General features: G+C 46.6%; 1 protein-coding gene and 1 long non-coding RNA gene across 3 annotated transcripts in view; one reads left to right on the top strand and one right to left on the bottom strand.

Annotated features, from left to right (window-relative positions):
* MARCHF3 (membrane associated ring-CH-type finger 3) overlaps nt 1-13842 on the top strand; it is a 151605-nt gene that overhangs the window by 100239 nt on the left and 37524 nt on the right. For both annotated transcript variants that reach the window (XM_030317215.1, XM_030317222.1), the window contains one exon: nt 12874-13117. In XM_030317215.1, the coding sequence (XP_030173075.1) occupies nt 12930-13117 (188 nt within the window). In that variant the 5' untranslated portion in view covers nt 12874-12929. The remainder of the gene's footprint in view (nt 1-12873; nt 13118-13842) is intronic.
* Nucleotides 3808-8659, bottom strand: LOC116738005. Its single transcript, XR_004343475.1, has 3 exons — nt 8596-8659; nt 7952-8188; nt 3808-4096 (listed from the first exon to the last, which is right to left on the bottom strand). It is a non-coding gene; the product is annotated as an uncharacterized LOC116738005 (long non-coding RNA).

Here is a 13842-nt window from a genome sequence, read left to right as displayed (position 1 = left end):
GCCGGGCGCGGGGAGGGGAGGGGGGAGCGTCTGTCCTGCTCCTCCTCTCTGGCATGCATTTCCTAAGCCATTCCCCCTGCTTAGAGCAGGACACCCACACTGGCATCTGCAGGGCCACTTGGGAAGCTCTTCTGATCCGGGTCTCCCTGTTATCCCTCTTCTCACTGCTTTATTATTCTGCACTCAATTTCAAACTAAATAGAAATGCAGATGGGCACATGAGCATCTAGGTTTCCCAAAATACACATTTTTCTTGAGTGCTTCCCTCTTGAAGTGTGTGGACAGAGCCAGCATATTATCTCCCCATTATCACTCTGTTTTAATGTCTAACTGACAGGTGCCTGTCAGTAAAACAAGGCAGTAATGGGCAGAAAATGTCTCTGCTCTTAGAGAGCCAAAAAGACCCTGGATTCCTGTCAGTCTCGGAGACACTCATCAGCCATTGTTAAAGAAGACTTATAAATGCCTCTTTGGGGAATACCCATGAATGGCCTAAATGTTTTCACCCTTATTAGTGAGAAGAGAAAAGGGGAGCTGTTTCTCATTACATGGGCAGATTTCACCCACAGTGCGTATTTTTCCCCCAGTGGAAGCTTGCCCAGCACGTCACTGTGTTATTACCGCAACCCCGGAGCAGGGTGTGGCCAAGCCAGATGGCACCTGCAGGCTTCATTGGGTGAGAATGGCTTCCTGATGAGTCACAGACAAGGTCCAACTGATACAGGCCCAGTGACCTCAGCTAGTCAGTCTGAAGCCATGTGGTTCTGCCAATCTGCTTCCTTCAGATGCATCCAGTAAATAATATGATGGCGGAAGTCTACGGGGGCAAGTGACACCAAGTGGTCTGTGTCGCAGTAAGCAAAAGAGGCGATCTTTTAGATTTGTTTTCATTTTCCCAGGAGATTAGTCAATGCAGAAGGCCTCGGTCTATGAGGGAAGTTCGGCTTAAGGAAAGACTACATCAACCATCAAGACAAAGTCAGACACCGGGGCGCCTGGGGGGCTCAGTCTTGGTTAAGCATCCACCTTCGGCTCAGGTCATGATCTCACGGTTCGTGGGTTCAAGCCCCACATCGGGCTCTGTGCTGACCGCTCAGAGCCTGGAGCCTGTTTCAGGATTCTGTGTCTCCTTCTCTCTCTGGCCCTCCCCTGCTTGTGCTCTGTCTCTCTCTCTCTCAAAAATAAACATTAAAAAAAAAAAAAAAGACAAAGTCAGACACCAGAGCAGGTGAGAGAGGCAGTGCTTGGCCTTCTTACTGAGAGCGCTCAGTGGCAGAGACCAGGTCCTTGAGTTATTTTGTGTCCATTTAAACTACAAGTCCAGTTCTCAATATGAGAAGGAGGGTTAGTTATGGTGAGGTGGTCTGACTTGTTTTTTTCCTTAATTTCAGTAAAAACAAGTGGACCTTCAAGAATAATACACACGATAACAAAACAACTCAGTTACTGTACCATGTAACTAAGGCACAGATTCCTTACTCTGAAAGTTGACAATCAAAGGAAAGAATTAAACAGCGATCATGCGTTTTCTATGCAAATCGGACTTCGGCATAACCAGATTGCACTGGTTGGTGAAGGAAAGTTGTTTCCAGAATTCTTCCTACTAAAGGTGAAGGGAAGTTCCACTTGGAAAGCTTAATTTTGTGGCTCCCAAATAAAATAATTGCTTCAAGCGACTGTCATCCATGGGTGCAATCATTAGACCATTAGAATATTGATGGGGAAGGATGAGGGAATCATCCGCCATCACTTGAACCCATTAAAAATGGGACACCCGGGGCGCCTGGGTGGCGCAGTCGGTTAAGCGACCGACTTCAGCTCAGGTCACGATCTCGCGGTCCGGGAGTTCGAGCCCCGCGTCAGGCTCTGGGCTGATGGCTCAGAGCCTGGAGCCTGCTTCCGATTCTGTGTCTCCCTCTCTCTCTGCCCCTCCCCCGTTCATGCTCTGTCTCTCTCTGTCCCAAAAATAAATAAACGTTGAAAAAAAAAAAATTTAATAAAATTAAAAAAAAAAATGGGACACCCATTAGGTGTCTCCTGATGTGATACAATGAGAAGTATACAGTGTCACTTATGAGCTATTGTTGCCTAAGAGGTGAACTCTGTCAAGGCCACTTACACATTTACAGAAAACATAGGGGATAGAGGAACAAATTAAATGATACCGCAAGAAAGCCAATTTTGAATGTGGCTTTCTTCAGCAAGATAGTGGCAGGGAGAAGAAAAGGAGGTGGCAAGTAAGAGGTACATAAATAGACATCTAAATGTTGCATACTGGGGTGCCTGGGTGGCTCAGTCGGTTGAGCATCCTACTCTTTATTTCAGTTCGGGACATGATCTCACAGTTGGTGGGATCGAACGCCAATATCAGCACGGAACCTGCTTGGGATTCTCTCTCCCTCTCTCTCTCTCTGCCCCTCCCCCCAGTCGTGCACACGCATGCACACACGCTCTTTCAAAATAAACAAACATTAAAATAATCTTCATAGGAAAGAAGAAAAGGAGGGAAGGAGAAACAAGTGTGGCAAAATTTTGATTCGTTGTTAAATTGGCATGATGGGAGTATATCTACGTCAGTTTACTTAGTATTCTCTCTGCTTAAAATTTTGCATGCTGAAAATATTAAGGAAAAGAATAACAGATCTCTCTCAGAGGTGGGAGTGTGTGGATCCACTGGGGCCGTGACTAGAAAAAGGTCATTATCTGATGATTAAAAAAAAAAAAAAAAAAGATTATTTTTTGAAGGTATCCTTTTTTAAAAGAAAAACTTGTTTTGTTAGCTTTTGGGGGTAGTCACTGCAAACCAATTCCATTGCCTTACATCAAGCAATTGGAGGGGAATTTGGGTAACAAATAGTCTCTGGTGGAAAAGTGAATGCTGATCTTAGCTGGAATAACTTGCTTTCTTCAGCATCCGCAGTGGTTGGTCTCCAGGGGCTTATCTGGCTACATGTGTTTTTCACATTTATTAGTGAAATTGGAGATTCAAGAATAAAACACAGTCCTCAGGAACATTTTGTTAATTTGTGACACACTAGAGATTTTTTAGCCCATAAAGCAAATGAATGAGCTCCGTGGGGGCATAACTGTTATTTTCACCCTGGAAGGCAGTAAAGACCCACTGTATTTATTAAGCACTTAGAGAATGGCAAATGAATAGTGCTATGAAAATAGAAAAATATATTCACACTATTGCTATTAATAGTGTAATTTTTTTTGTATGTTCTGAAGGAAAACCCATCAGATGAAAATTTAAAAGTAAAGATAGACAGACCTCTGTATAATATTTGACTGTTTTATCTTGGATGAGAATTTAATTCAGTGTCAGTATAAAGTTGTTTTGTTTCTGTCAAACAGGCTGGATCAGGTTAAGGAAACTCACCCCTTCTTTTTGGCGGGGCTGGATATACAAAGAAATGAACAGACCAGATATTTGATTCAGGACCTTCTTTCTAAGCGGCCAGGAGGCCTAATGGGATGTTCTGGTAAAAACAGTCCTCCATGTACGTGATGTGCTGCGATATTTCTAACAGGCTTTAAAAATACTCAGCGGCTGGGGCACCCAAGTGGCTCAGTCGGTTGAGCGTCGGTTGAGTCGGCTGACTCTTCAGCTCAGCTCAGGTCATGATCTCATAGTTTGTGAGCTCTAGCCCCACGTCGGGCTCTGCGCTGACAGCACAGAGCCAGCTTGGAATTCTGTCTCTCCTCCTCTCTGCCTGTCTCTCTTTCTGTCTCTCTTTCTCAAAGTAAATTTTAAAAATAAACTTAAAAAGAAAAAATAACAAACTCACCTGCACGGGAGGCTTGGGGACAGCGCTGGCTGGTCCTCACACCGAAAAAGCCCAGATGAAGCTGACATTCCAGCGGATGGGGGCTGTGTCAGATGCAGGGATTGATGTCAAGACACAAGGTAAGCTGGGCCAGGCAGCGAAAGGAGCAAAGGCCAGAAGGGGGCATGTGCTCCCACGAGGACAAAGTGACTCCTCAGATTCCTTTGAAGGAGTTCATTGAATGCTTTGCATCGAGGTAGGTAGGAAGGAAGAAAGAGGCCTCATTCCCCGCCAGTAGGGGGTGAAGAACAAGAATCCAGAAGACCCTGTGAAGAGATTAAGTGATCAAGTGATCACGGGTAACTCAGCCGTTGGCTATGTGGTGCGTTTTCGTGTGCTTGTTTGCACCTTAATTTAAAAGACTAGACCCGTTTATTTTCAGGAAGCACCAAAAAAGAAGCTATGGCTTGTCTCTGCATGCATGCGTATGTGTGTGAGTGTGTGTCGCGGAGAGGCAGGGAACAGAGTCGAAGGGCCAAGAAGAGTCATTCCAGGGGGATGTTTTTGTGCTTTTTAGCTATATTTACACAAGACTGTCAAAGCAGATGTCAGCGGTTGTGCTTCCGTGAGATGTTTGCTTGGGCAGATGCGAGGGTAGCAAGGAGGGCTTGTAGAGGGGATGGGCCAGGTAAGGGATCTGGAAGGAACCCCTCACACCCTCCCTGGCCCCCAGCTGTTGTAAGCTGACCCCGCTGCACTACAGTCTTAAGCACTGTCTGTTACCAAGTGCCTTCCACGTGCCAGGCACACACCTATCCCAGGTCCTCAGTGTCAGGGAGGAAAATGAGGCTTAGCGCCGGGTAAGTCTCATCCATTCGTAAGCGCTGGGTGGCAGTTATAAGCCAGGGCTCTGTCCCCTTCCCCCCACCATCCCAGAGTGCTCCTGACCCCAAAGCCAAATATGTACAAAAGCAACGCAAAGACACCCAGAGACTCTGGCACGTCTCTAGAGCACATGTGAGATAATGAGCACATGTGGAATTTGGGAGGCTTTTAATGTTATGAAGCACACGATAGGGAGTCCCTCTAATGCCAAAGACAGGGCTGAAAAGCGAGATCCAAAGAGTTTTCATCTTTACTCTGTGCTTGCCTTAATACTCCTCACCAAGCTGAGTCACTTAAGTCAACCTTGCGCCGAAGCCAAGGATAATGGAGCCAAGTCTCTTGGGACCTCAAGGGCCTGAAGTGAGGCCTGGGCCCCCAGAACCTGGCAGAATGTAGAGCTTGGACATGACCCTGGGAGAGGGCAAGAGTGCAGCCTCCCCATGGTCTTGGTGAAATGCAGACGGGGAAAGCCCCAAGGCACCCGGGCTGAAAATACGCTAACAGCTGGCTTTATTCTCGGGGGTGGGAGGCTGAAGTTAGGCACACCTACACACCGGGCACAGGGCTGTTTGCACAGAAAAGGTGAGTGAGGTACAACTTCCTTTATGGTGGGCATTCACCTGGATGCTGGTAGAAAATGAATATGAGTGAAGCGACAGACCAGGGACTTCTGGTTCTTAGGGTTTATTCTGCCCTCCTTTGGAGCTGAAACATTTACCCCCTCTATCACCAGATATCCTGGTTAGCGTGTTGTACCCTCCACACTTTTCCTTAGTCTAGACAGGGAGCTGTTGGGTGCTAGGCATGCTGAATGTCATTTGAAGAATACACTTTTCTTTTTCATCTCCCTGCGATGTCCCGGGAATGTCTTACTCTCTTTTGCCTGCTCCCCTCTGTGGTTTTTCAACTTGTCACTTAAACATTTCTGATGCGTCCTGATTGCTCCCCGGTCCCCAGAACTCATCAGAGAGCCCTGCCCCATGCCCACCCCCGCTTTGGGAAGCAGGGGTCTGTGTCCCAGGTCCTGTTGTCACTTGCAAGTGTGACTCAGCTGCCGCTGTGTCTTTGAACACACAAGGCAGTTGTGGGATTTTTAATTGCCATTTTCATCTATATAATTAAAATTAAATGAAAAAATGGATAGCCTCCAAAATCCGAATTAATTTTATGAGTACTTCTTGAGGGGGAAAAAATATGTATAAATACTATAATTGTTACTTGATTTGCCTTCAGCAGAAGGAGAGGATTTTACCTGCCTGAAGAGAAAATTAGTAATTTTAAATGAAAAAAAAAAATTAGCCTGATACTTCTGGTGCTTCTTGTGGCTGAAAGTCAAAAATAACAACATGGATGGAGAATCAAAACTAATAACAAGGAAGGGATAAATAACTCCGTGTGTCACTTTCAAAAAGACACTGTGTGATTAGAACTCTCTGGATCCAACTTGCCTTCATGCTAGTCTGGATTTTTTTCCCCCCGCCTGATTCATCACCGGTGTTTACGCTTTCCTCAAGAAAGTGTCTTTACCCCCACATCAAAACCTCCTTAATGCTCGGAAACCGGCATTTCGCCTGCTTACTCTGCTATGCAAGTGTGACAGTGCGCACGTAAGCGGAGCATAATGAGAAAACAAAAAGGCAAGTTTTTTGTTTTTGTTTTTGTTTTTTGCTTTTTTGTTTTTTAACCCACTGGGCCAGGCAGTGTGGCAGTGCGCAGTCTCATGAGGCGCCTGACGGACATGTTTGTAAAGACTTGGACAGTCACTTTATTTGGAATGACAAACCCTCCGCTCCACATAATGAGGTCAGTGAAGCATCCAGAAAAGAAACGTATAATTTGGTAGCGTGGGTCTGTAAGCACAGCCCTGCCGAGGCTATTTCAGTTTAATGAAGCAGCTACTTTACCGCTACCCACTCTTAGTGAATAGCCTCCTTGGCGTGTTTTTGAAAACTTGAATGTTGCTGGTAATCATGTCCCAGCAATCTCCTCAGAGAGCCTTTGTGCCCTGTCCTCAGAAGAAATATGCCGCTTTTACATGTTAATGGTTTTGAAATTAGTCATTTGCTCCATTTTCATTGGAAAGGAAGGTCAGTGTGTGATTTCCCGCCTGCCTTCATTTTGTCTGAACATTCCAGATACTCCCAAGTCAGTTCATCAGGCATGCAGGGCACTGCCTGGTTATAACATGCCTCAAAAGCCAGGGAAATGTTCTATCAAAGAGCATTCTTATTCTCAGAGACTGTTCTTAGAATTCAGAGTCTAAAAGTCTCCCTCAGAGGGGGAAGTTCCTGGACAGCCTTTATTGCTTTTTTTTTTTTTTCGTTTCAATCACCAACTGACTTGTCCTGCCCGCTCATTGGTCTCATTATTGGAGGCCTTGCCCCCCTGAGTATGCAGCCCCTCTAGGAAGGCGAAGGGACGTTTTAGAGATACTTCCTGAGGCAAGTATCATGTAAAACTGAGGTCCACCTTCTGAATCCTGGACCAGGGTGAATGATGTGCAGTTCTGTGGGAGCAGAAAGCCATTGAGCCATTCCTCAGTTGTGCATTTCCATCCTCCAGCCCCCCACAAATTTAGGGCAGTTTCCCCCGAGTAAGCAAAGGCATGATTGCTAGTGGAAAGATGCCTTGCCCTCATGGTTCTGCAGCCCCGAAGAGGGTCTGGGAAACATTCCTCAAGAAATGCAAAGCCTGGCTTGAAAGGTCTGGACACTACACCATCAGCAACTTCGAAGGAGTACCTAGTCATCTCTCAGAAAGTATTTCTTTGAGCGGACAAAAGAATGAATACATTTGCTTCTTGGATTTGCTTTGTGGACCGACTCTGGTTGTGAGAGTGACAGGGCACGCTTCTAGAACATATTGAGACCTGAGGAGTGTGCTTCTTAAAAATCTCAGGAATTACTAGCATCGAATTTGGAGGTCCATTCTTGCCACAGATTGCCTCTCCAGGCTTGGGCCTGCTTAGTCCACTGCCCAGGCAGCCTTCCTGACCAGGTTAGGGCCAGCTAACACACATATTCTTATGCTCTTATTTTCACCTTTAAACCCCATGATAACTTGTACACCCAAACAGAGGTGCCAACATAACAGATTCCTCCCCCAGACATCTTGTTGTCCTACAACTAAAAGATTCAAGTTGAGTTGCCCGCTGAAAATACAGTTCTGATAGAAGCAGGCACTTGGGGGCGTGGCTTGCATTTTATTTCCTAGTATATTTATCACATACTAGATAAGCTAAGATAATGGCAGCTGCTGTAACAAATAAACCCAAATATCTCAAACATAATACATACCTTCACTAAACATTCATCATGGACAAGTGACAACCTGTGTGCAGGGATCTGAAGGAGACAGGGCTGAGGAAGAGAAATAGATGTTCAGGGAAGAAGGTCCCTTCGTGCTCCCCCAACAAGAGAGACGGAGCAGTACAACGTCAGAGCTCAAGCATGATCCAGAGGTACAGCATGGTGGAAACTGACCAGCCACGGGGGAAGGCAGTTTTCAAAGAGAGAAACAAGATGCAACTCAGCCTAGAAAAAAGAGCAGGAATTAAGGTTAACGTGGCAATAGTCCCCTGCACGCGGCTCATCCCAGTTTACGGAGCATGTTCACATGTATTATTTTAGGCCTCACAAACAACCCGATCAAGTGGCTCAGGAATATTAGTGCCTTTATTCCAAATACGCAAGAGATCTCACCAAAGGCTGAGAGGCTAAGTGATTTAGCCAGGTGAGCAATGAGCCAAGGTGCAGGCGTGGGTACTCTGCCTCCGAGAACAGAGCTTCCTCCCGGAACTCTGTGATCCTCAGGGAGGTTTCAGGGACTGCTGGGGCCAGGGGGGCTGAGGAGGTGAACAGAGGAACCCTGCCTTCCCCTCCCCCACGTCCTCCGGCAGCATCCTCGTGGTGCCAGCCATGTTCCCATGGAAATCACTTACCAAAGGCAGACCATTCAGAAACATGGCAGCAATTAGCCGTAGCCCGGCTGGGTTCTTGCTTTGGTAAAACCTGTACTGTCCTTTAAAGGGGTCACAGTTTAACAAAAAGGCCTTTTTAATCTTCACAATGGTCTCATCAGGCTTTCATTCATTTAGCCACTCCCTCCTCTTTTGCCGGCTCCCTCTCCTGCACCTAGCGCCTTCCTTTTCACTCTGTGCAGATGGATTTGGCCGATGCCAAATCATGTTCTATTCACAGCCTGAGAAAGAAAGAATACAAGGTGTCAAGCCTGGCCAACAAAGGACCTGCCCTACCAGTGCAATCTGATGTTCAAGTTTACACAGACACACCACCCCCCACGGGCACTGTGGTTTTGTCCTGAACAATCCCAGACAGCAGAATTCTTGGCTGAACCAGGAAGACATGTTCCCACAAGAGCAGCAGTGTTGATAAGAAAGCGGTCTGCAGAAAGACCAGTGGAAGCCCAGTTAGGCTGCAAACCGACAGCTCAGCTCTTTCCAGCGTCCACAGCAACAGCCTGCTGTTTTCCCAGGTGGCCCTAAAGGAGACAGGGAAATGCAGTGGGCCATTTGTCACTGCCCCCAGTGCAACATATGTATGCCAACTGGTGCATGCAGCCTACACAGGCCCACTCCTCCCCCAGGCCTGGTCTAGGCCTCTGTGCTTCCTTTTGACTGAGACTGGGGACAGTCTCCTCCTCCTCCACCTGGGGAGATGACTAGATCCACTCTTGTGGGGTCAGAACCAACTTAGCCCTTCCCACCATGATCTCAGGTGCCCATGCTCTGCATAATCCCTTCTATCCAATTTTCAATTCAAGATATGATCTTGTAGGGGCACCCGTGGGTGGTTCAGTGGATTAAGTGTCTGACTCTTGATTTTGGCTCAGGTCATGATCTCATGGTCATGGGATCAAGCCCCACCTCAGGCTCCATGCTGAGCATGCCTGGAGCCTGCTTTAGATTCTCTCTCTCTGTCTCTCTCTGTCTCTCTCTGTCTCTCTCCCTCCCTGTCTTTCTGCCCCTCCCCTGCTTATGCTGTCTCCCTCAAAATAAATAAATAAATATTAAAAAAAAAAAAAAAAAGACATGATCTCTTCAAAGTGTGCGAACTCATCATGGGCATGCCAGGCTTGGAACCTCAAGATTATTCTGATGCATGGTGGTCTGTGAATATGGTGGTGTATTCAGTGAGTGCTGGACTGGAGCATCGTATCCATCAGGTCCCAAGTTGGGTTCAGGGCTTGCTTGCAGGAGAAGGCAACGTAGAGGAGCCTTCCTTCCCTTTATGCTCAACTCCGTGCCCAGCACCCACTGTGAATGAAATGAACTGATCAGACCGCTGATGATCCCTTTTGCCTTTGAGAAGGGAGATTAAATGATGAAGTATATCACCCAGAAGTGAAATTACAGATATAAAATAAGTTTAAAGGGAACTCTACTTCGTGAATTGTTGTAAGGGCATTTTATTGCAGATTTAGGTCATATATTTAGAATTGCTTCCTTTGATGAGAACTTAATCTGGGTTATAAGTGAACGAACTTGGGGACATTGTGTGCCTGAGTGATGTCCCGTCACTAGAGTTAGCTTAATTACTGATTGCCTGGGTCTCATCTTCTCCCTCTGTGCATCTCTCCTCCGCCTCCTTCCCATGCCATCGAGCATAGGGAGGGAGCGTTTGGTCCTAGGAGTTGAAGTTACGCAGAACCTGAAAATAGACTCACAGAATGCATCCAGACATAATGATTCCATGCGGCAAGAAGGTCACTGTGTCTGCTTTTCCTGCCAACACACCCCTGGCTCTTTATCTATGGCTGCCTTGTGAGGCAAGAGAGCTGTGCCAGGAAGTTACACTTGGTGACTAGGAGGCATTATTAGAATTTAAGATCACGTCAATGGGGTTTTATAAGAGCAGGGATAGGGAAGGGGGAGTAGACAGAGTTTTAGAAGTCGGTCTTTGAACATCCTTTTGTTCTGTGGCCTGAGAGCTACTATAACTCAATTACTAAAAAAAAAAAAAAAAAAAAAAAAAAAATCTGGCCTCAGTTACAAATCAACTCCGCCCTGTCAACCCTGCCAAAAATTAAAAAGACATCCACCCAGAAAGTTTACTGTGGTTATCCAAGTGGTGGGATCATCTGTGAGTCGTGTTGTTTTCTTTGTACTTTTCTGTACTTTCTATAACATACATTTCTGACTTTTACAGTATTAAAAACAAACAAACAAAGGCAACAAATCCTATTTAAAAAGCAAAACCAGGGGTACCTGGGTGGCTCAGTTGGTAAAGTGTCCGACTCTTGGTTTCAGCGTAGGTCATGATCTCATGGTTCGTGGGTTTGGGCCGCGCTTCAGGCTCTGGGCTGACAGCGCGGAGTCTGCTCGGGATTCTGTTTCCCTCTCTCTCTGCCCCTCCCCTATGCATGCTCAAAGTCCCTCTCTCTCTTTCTCAAAATACATGAAGAAACTTTTAAAAAATAATAAAAAATAAAAAGCAAAACCACACTGGCTAATTATCCGGGTGTGTCCTTGACTGCCCAGTGCCCAGTGGTTGGAAAGCCCACCAGGGAGGTGACGACAACATGTGGGGACAGCCCTGCCTTGCCCCTACATCGGGCCTCTGACCAGGGCTGGTTGTCCACTACCCCGTCCTCACTTCCGGCTTCCAGAGGTCTCCCAGGACAGGCCAGATCACAAACACTAAGAGCAATGGTGACGGCCAAGGACAGGAACAGGAACATGCTGGAGCAAGGCCAGCCAGACACCTCAGCACAAGGAGGGGATTCCGTTCCTGTCCAGTTGCCCCTGATGGCCAGGCTCCTTGACATGTGCTTTTCGGGAGGGATCGTGTCAGTTCAAGTTCACCTGCAAGCACTATGTTCTCATCCTAATAACATCCAGTAGATGCAGATTGTTCTGGAAGTTGGGATGATCCTGTTTCCCAGACCCATAGGAGTCAAGTACTGTATAATAACCAGGAGAAACAGCTAGGAGAAAGCAACCCATTGAGGAATTCCAAAAATCTTTCGGGGGCTGTGAGGTGGATTTATTTTGATTTGGGGCCTTTACCATCCAGTCTGGTTGTTGATGTGAACTCCATCCGTCAACCAATCCTGCCTCTGTCTATAGAGTCTGGGCTGTCATGGGCTCCGGAGCTTGAGATGAGCAGGCTGGGCAGAAATAGCCATATTCCTAGAGGTGAGATTCAACGACTGCAAGTTTCTGTAAAGATGTCTGTTTCTCATGTATCACATGCAGACCTGTTACTGGATACGGTGGGGTTGCTCACACCGGTGCATCTGGGTGCTTTTAATTTGAGGTCTGGTTCAAACCCCCACCACACTGATCAGGGACAGAATTCCTTGCAGGCCCTGTGACAGACTGTGTGTCAGGGAGGCAAGGCCTTTACTAAGAATGGATTTTAAGAGCCTGTAGAGAGCTCATTCGTCATCATTTCTTGCGTTCCTCTATGATGATGCAGTGTCCCTGGATTTTAGGTATTCCACTAACAAAAACTCAATTGTAATGTCTTGATTGTGATGTCCATTAGGAAAAAATATAACGACCTCATCCAACTAATCATTTCTCATGAATAACTATTTAAGACAAGGCTAAAATAGGTTAAGTTTTTAAAAGGAAGTTAATTGTCAAGATATATTAAGTAGATAATTGTATTATGGGACACAGATATGGCAATGGTCAGAAATGTGGTACATTAATTGAACGATTCACTTCGGCAAATATTGTCCTAGAAGGTGCTACTTGGCCAAAGTCTTTTTTTCTTCTTTCCCTTACTCTCTTTTTTTAATCTTAGCATCTCAGAATGAAGCCGAATGGAAAATAAATTGCTTACAAGAAAAAAAGAGTTGCGAGCGGTTTTAATAAAGATTCTAGTAACTTTGAGAGAGTGTCAACAAAGACTTATTGCTTCTCTGGCACAGAGCAGGAGAACCGCTTATCTCCTCTTCAGATCTGGCTCCAGAGCCATCACGCCCTCTCCCCTCCAAGAGCAGGGATCCTAAATGTTCACGTACACTGCTATTTACGTATGCCCGCCATCTTGTTCACAACCACATCCACTGTTTCTCGTGGGTTCTGTGTGTGTGCACACACGTGTTACATGGTAACAAGATAATGCACCACGTCTAGGCTCCCCGTGTTATTCCTATTAAATGATGACACGGCGATGTTGGTGGCCCGTAGTTCTCCATTTTCTATTAACCACCCTGCCCAAGTAAACTGTTTTCTGATCTCTCCTAGATGGAAATCTTGCATGAACGTGGAAGCCATTAGCAGAGTAATTGCTGTCTGTTACCATGACAACCAGCCGCTGCAGTCACCTGCCGGAAGTGCTGCCAGACTGCACCAGCTCGGCTGCGCCCGTGGTGAAGACCGTGGACGACTGTGGCAGCCTCGTGAATGGGCAGCCGCAGTATGTCATGCAAGTTTCGGCCAAGGACGGGCAGCTGCTGTCAACAGTAGTGCGGACTCTTGCCACCCAGAGGTAGTACCGCTATTAAATAAATGAATCTGTAACTGAGCCGGAGCACTCTTTGTCAGATGCAGGAGGCTAAAAGGAATGTAAACAGTGCTCAGGGCTTTGTGTCAGGTGAGAGGAGGTGCTGAGGGGAGAAAAAACTATACAAGTTCTCTGATCAGTGTTTCTATAGCAATGGGGAGTAACGCTAAAATCCACACTCCTGAGTTCTCCACTTAAAACACTTGCAGAGAGCCAGGCAGGGAAGGATCCCACAGGACACAGGATGGCTTTCTTTACCTGTGTTATTTGGACAATGCTATGGTAAATTACACTCTCTGTCGCCATGTGCTAACAAAGGTAGCTCTTTGTTAGAAAGGAGGGAAGGAGGCACCTGAATTCTGGTGACAAAGCCAAAGTGATTAGACTTGTGGGCAAAACTTCTGAAGTGACCTTCCTAGTGCTTGTGCTAATCAGCACCGCCTGGTGGGAGCACTATTCCTGGGTGAGTCGCTTCTGTGGTATGTCCCCACTCGGGAGTGGGGGCACTTCTGTTGCCCCCTCCTTTGCGCCCCATGGGCCCTTCACCCCTGATCCTTCACAACATACCCTGCCTGCCCCCACAGCTTGTCTCCCTTGGATGATGAAACAAAACAAGGCCGTGGGTTCTGAGCAGCCCCGAGATGGCTTATCCAGGCCGGCACTTGGTCCCTGGAGCTCTCCCCTTGTCTGGTGGCAGACTGAGAGCCATG

The sequence above is a fragment of the Lynx canadensis genome, chromosome A1 (assembly GCF_007474595.2).
Source record: "Lynx canadensis isolate LIC74 chromosome A1, mLynCan4.pri.v2, whole genome shotgun sequence".
Classification (NCBI taxonomy): Eukaryota; Metazoa; Chordata; class Mammalia; order Carnivora; family Felidae; genus Lynx; species Lynx canadensis.
The sequence above is the reverse complement of the archived record's forward strand: the minus strand, read 5'-3'. Positions and strand labels throughout refer to the sequence as shown.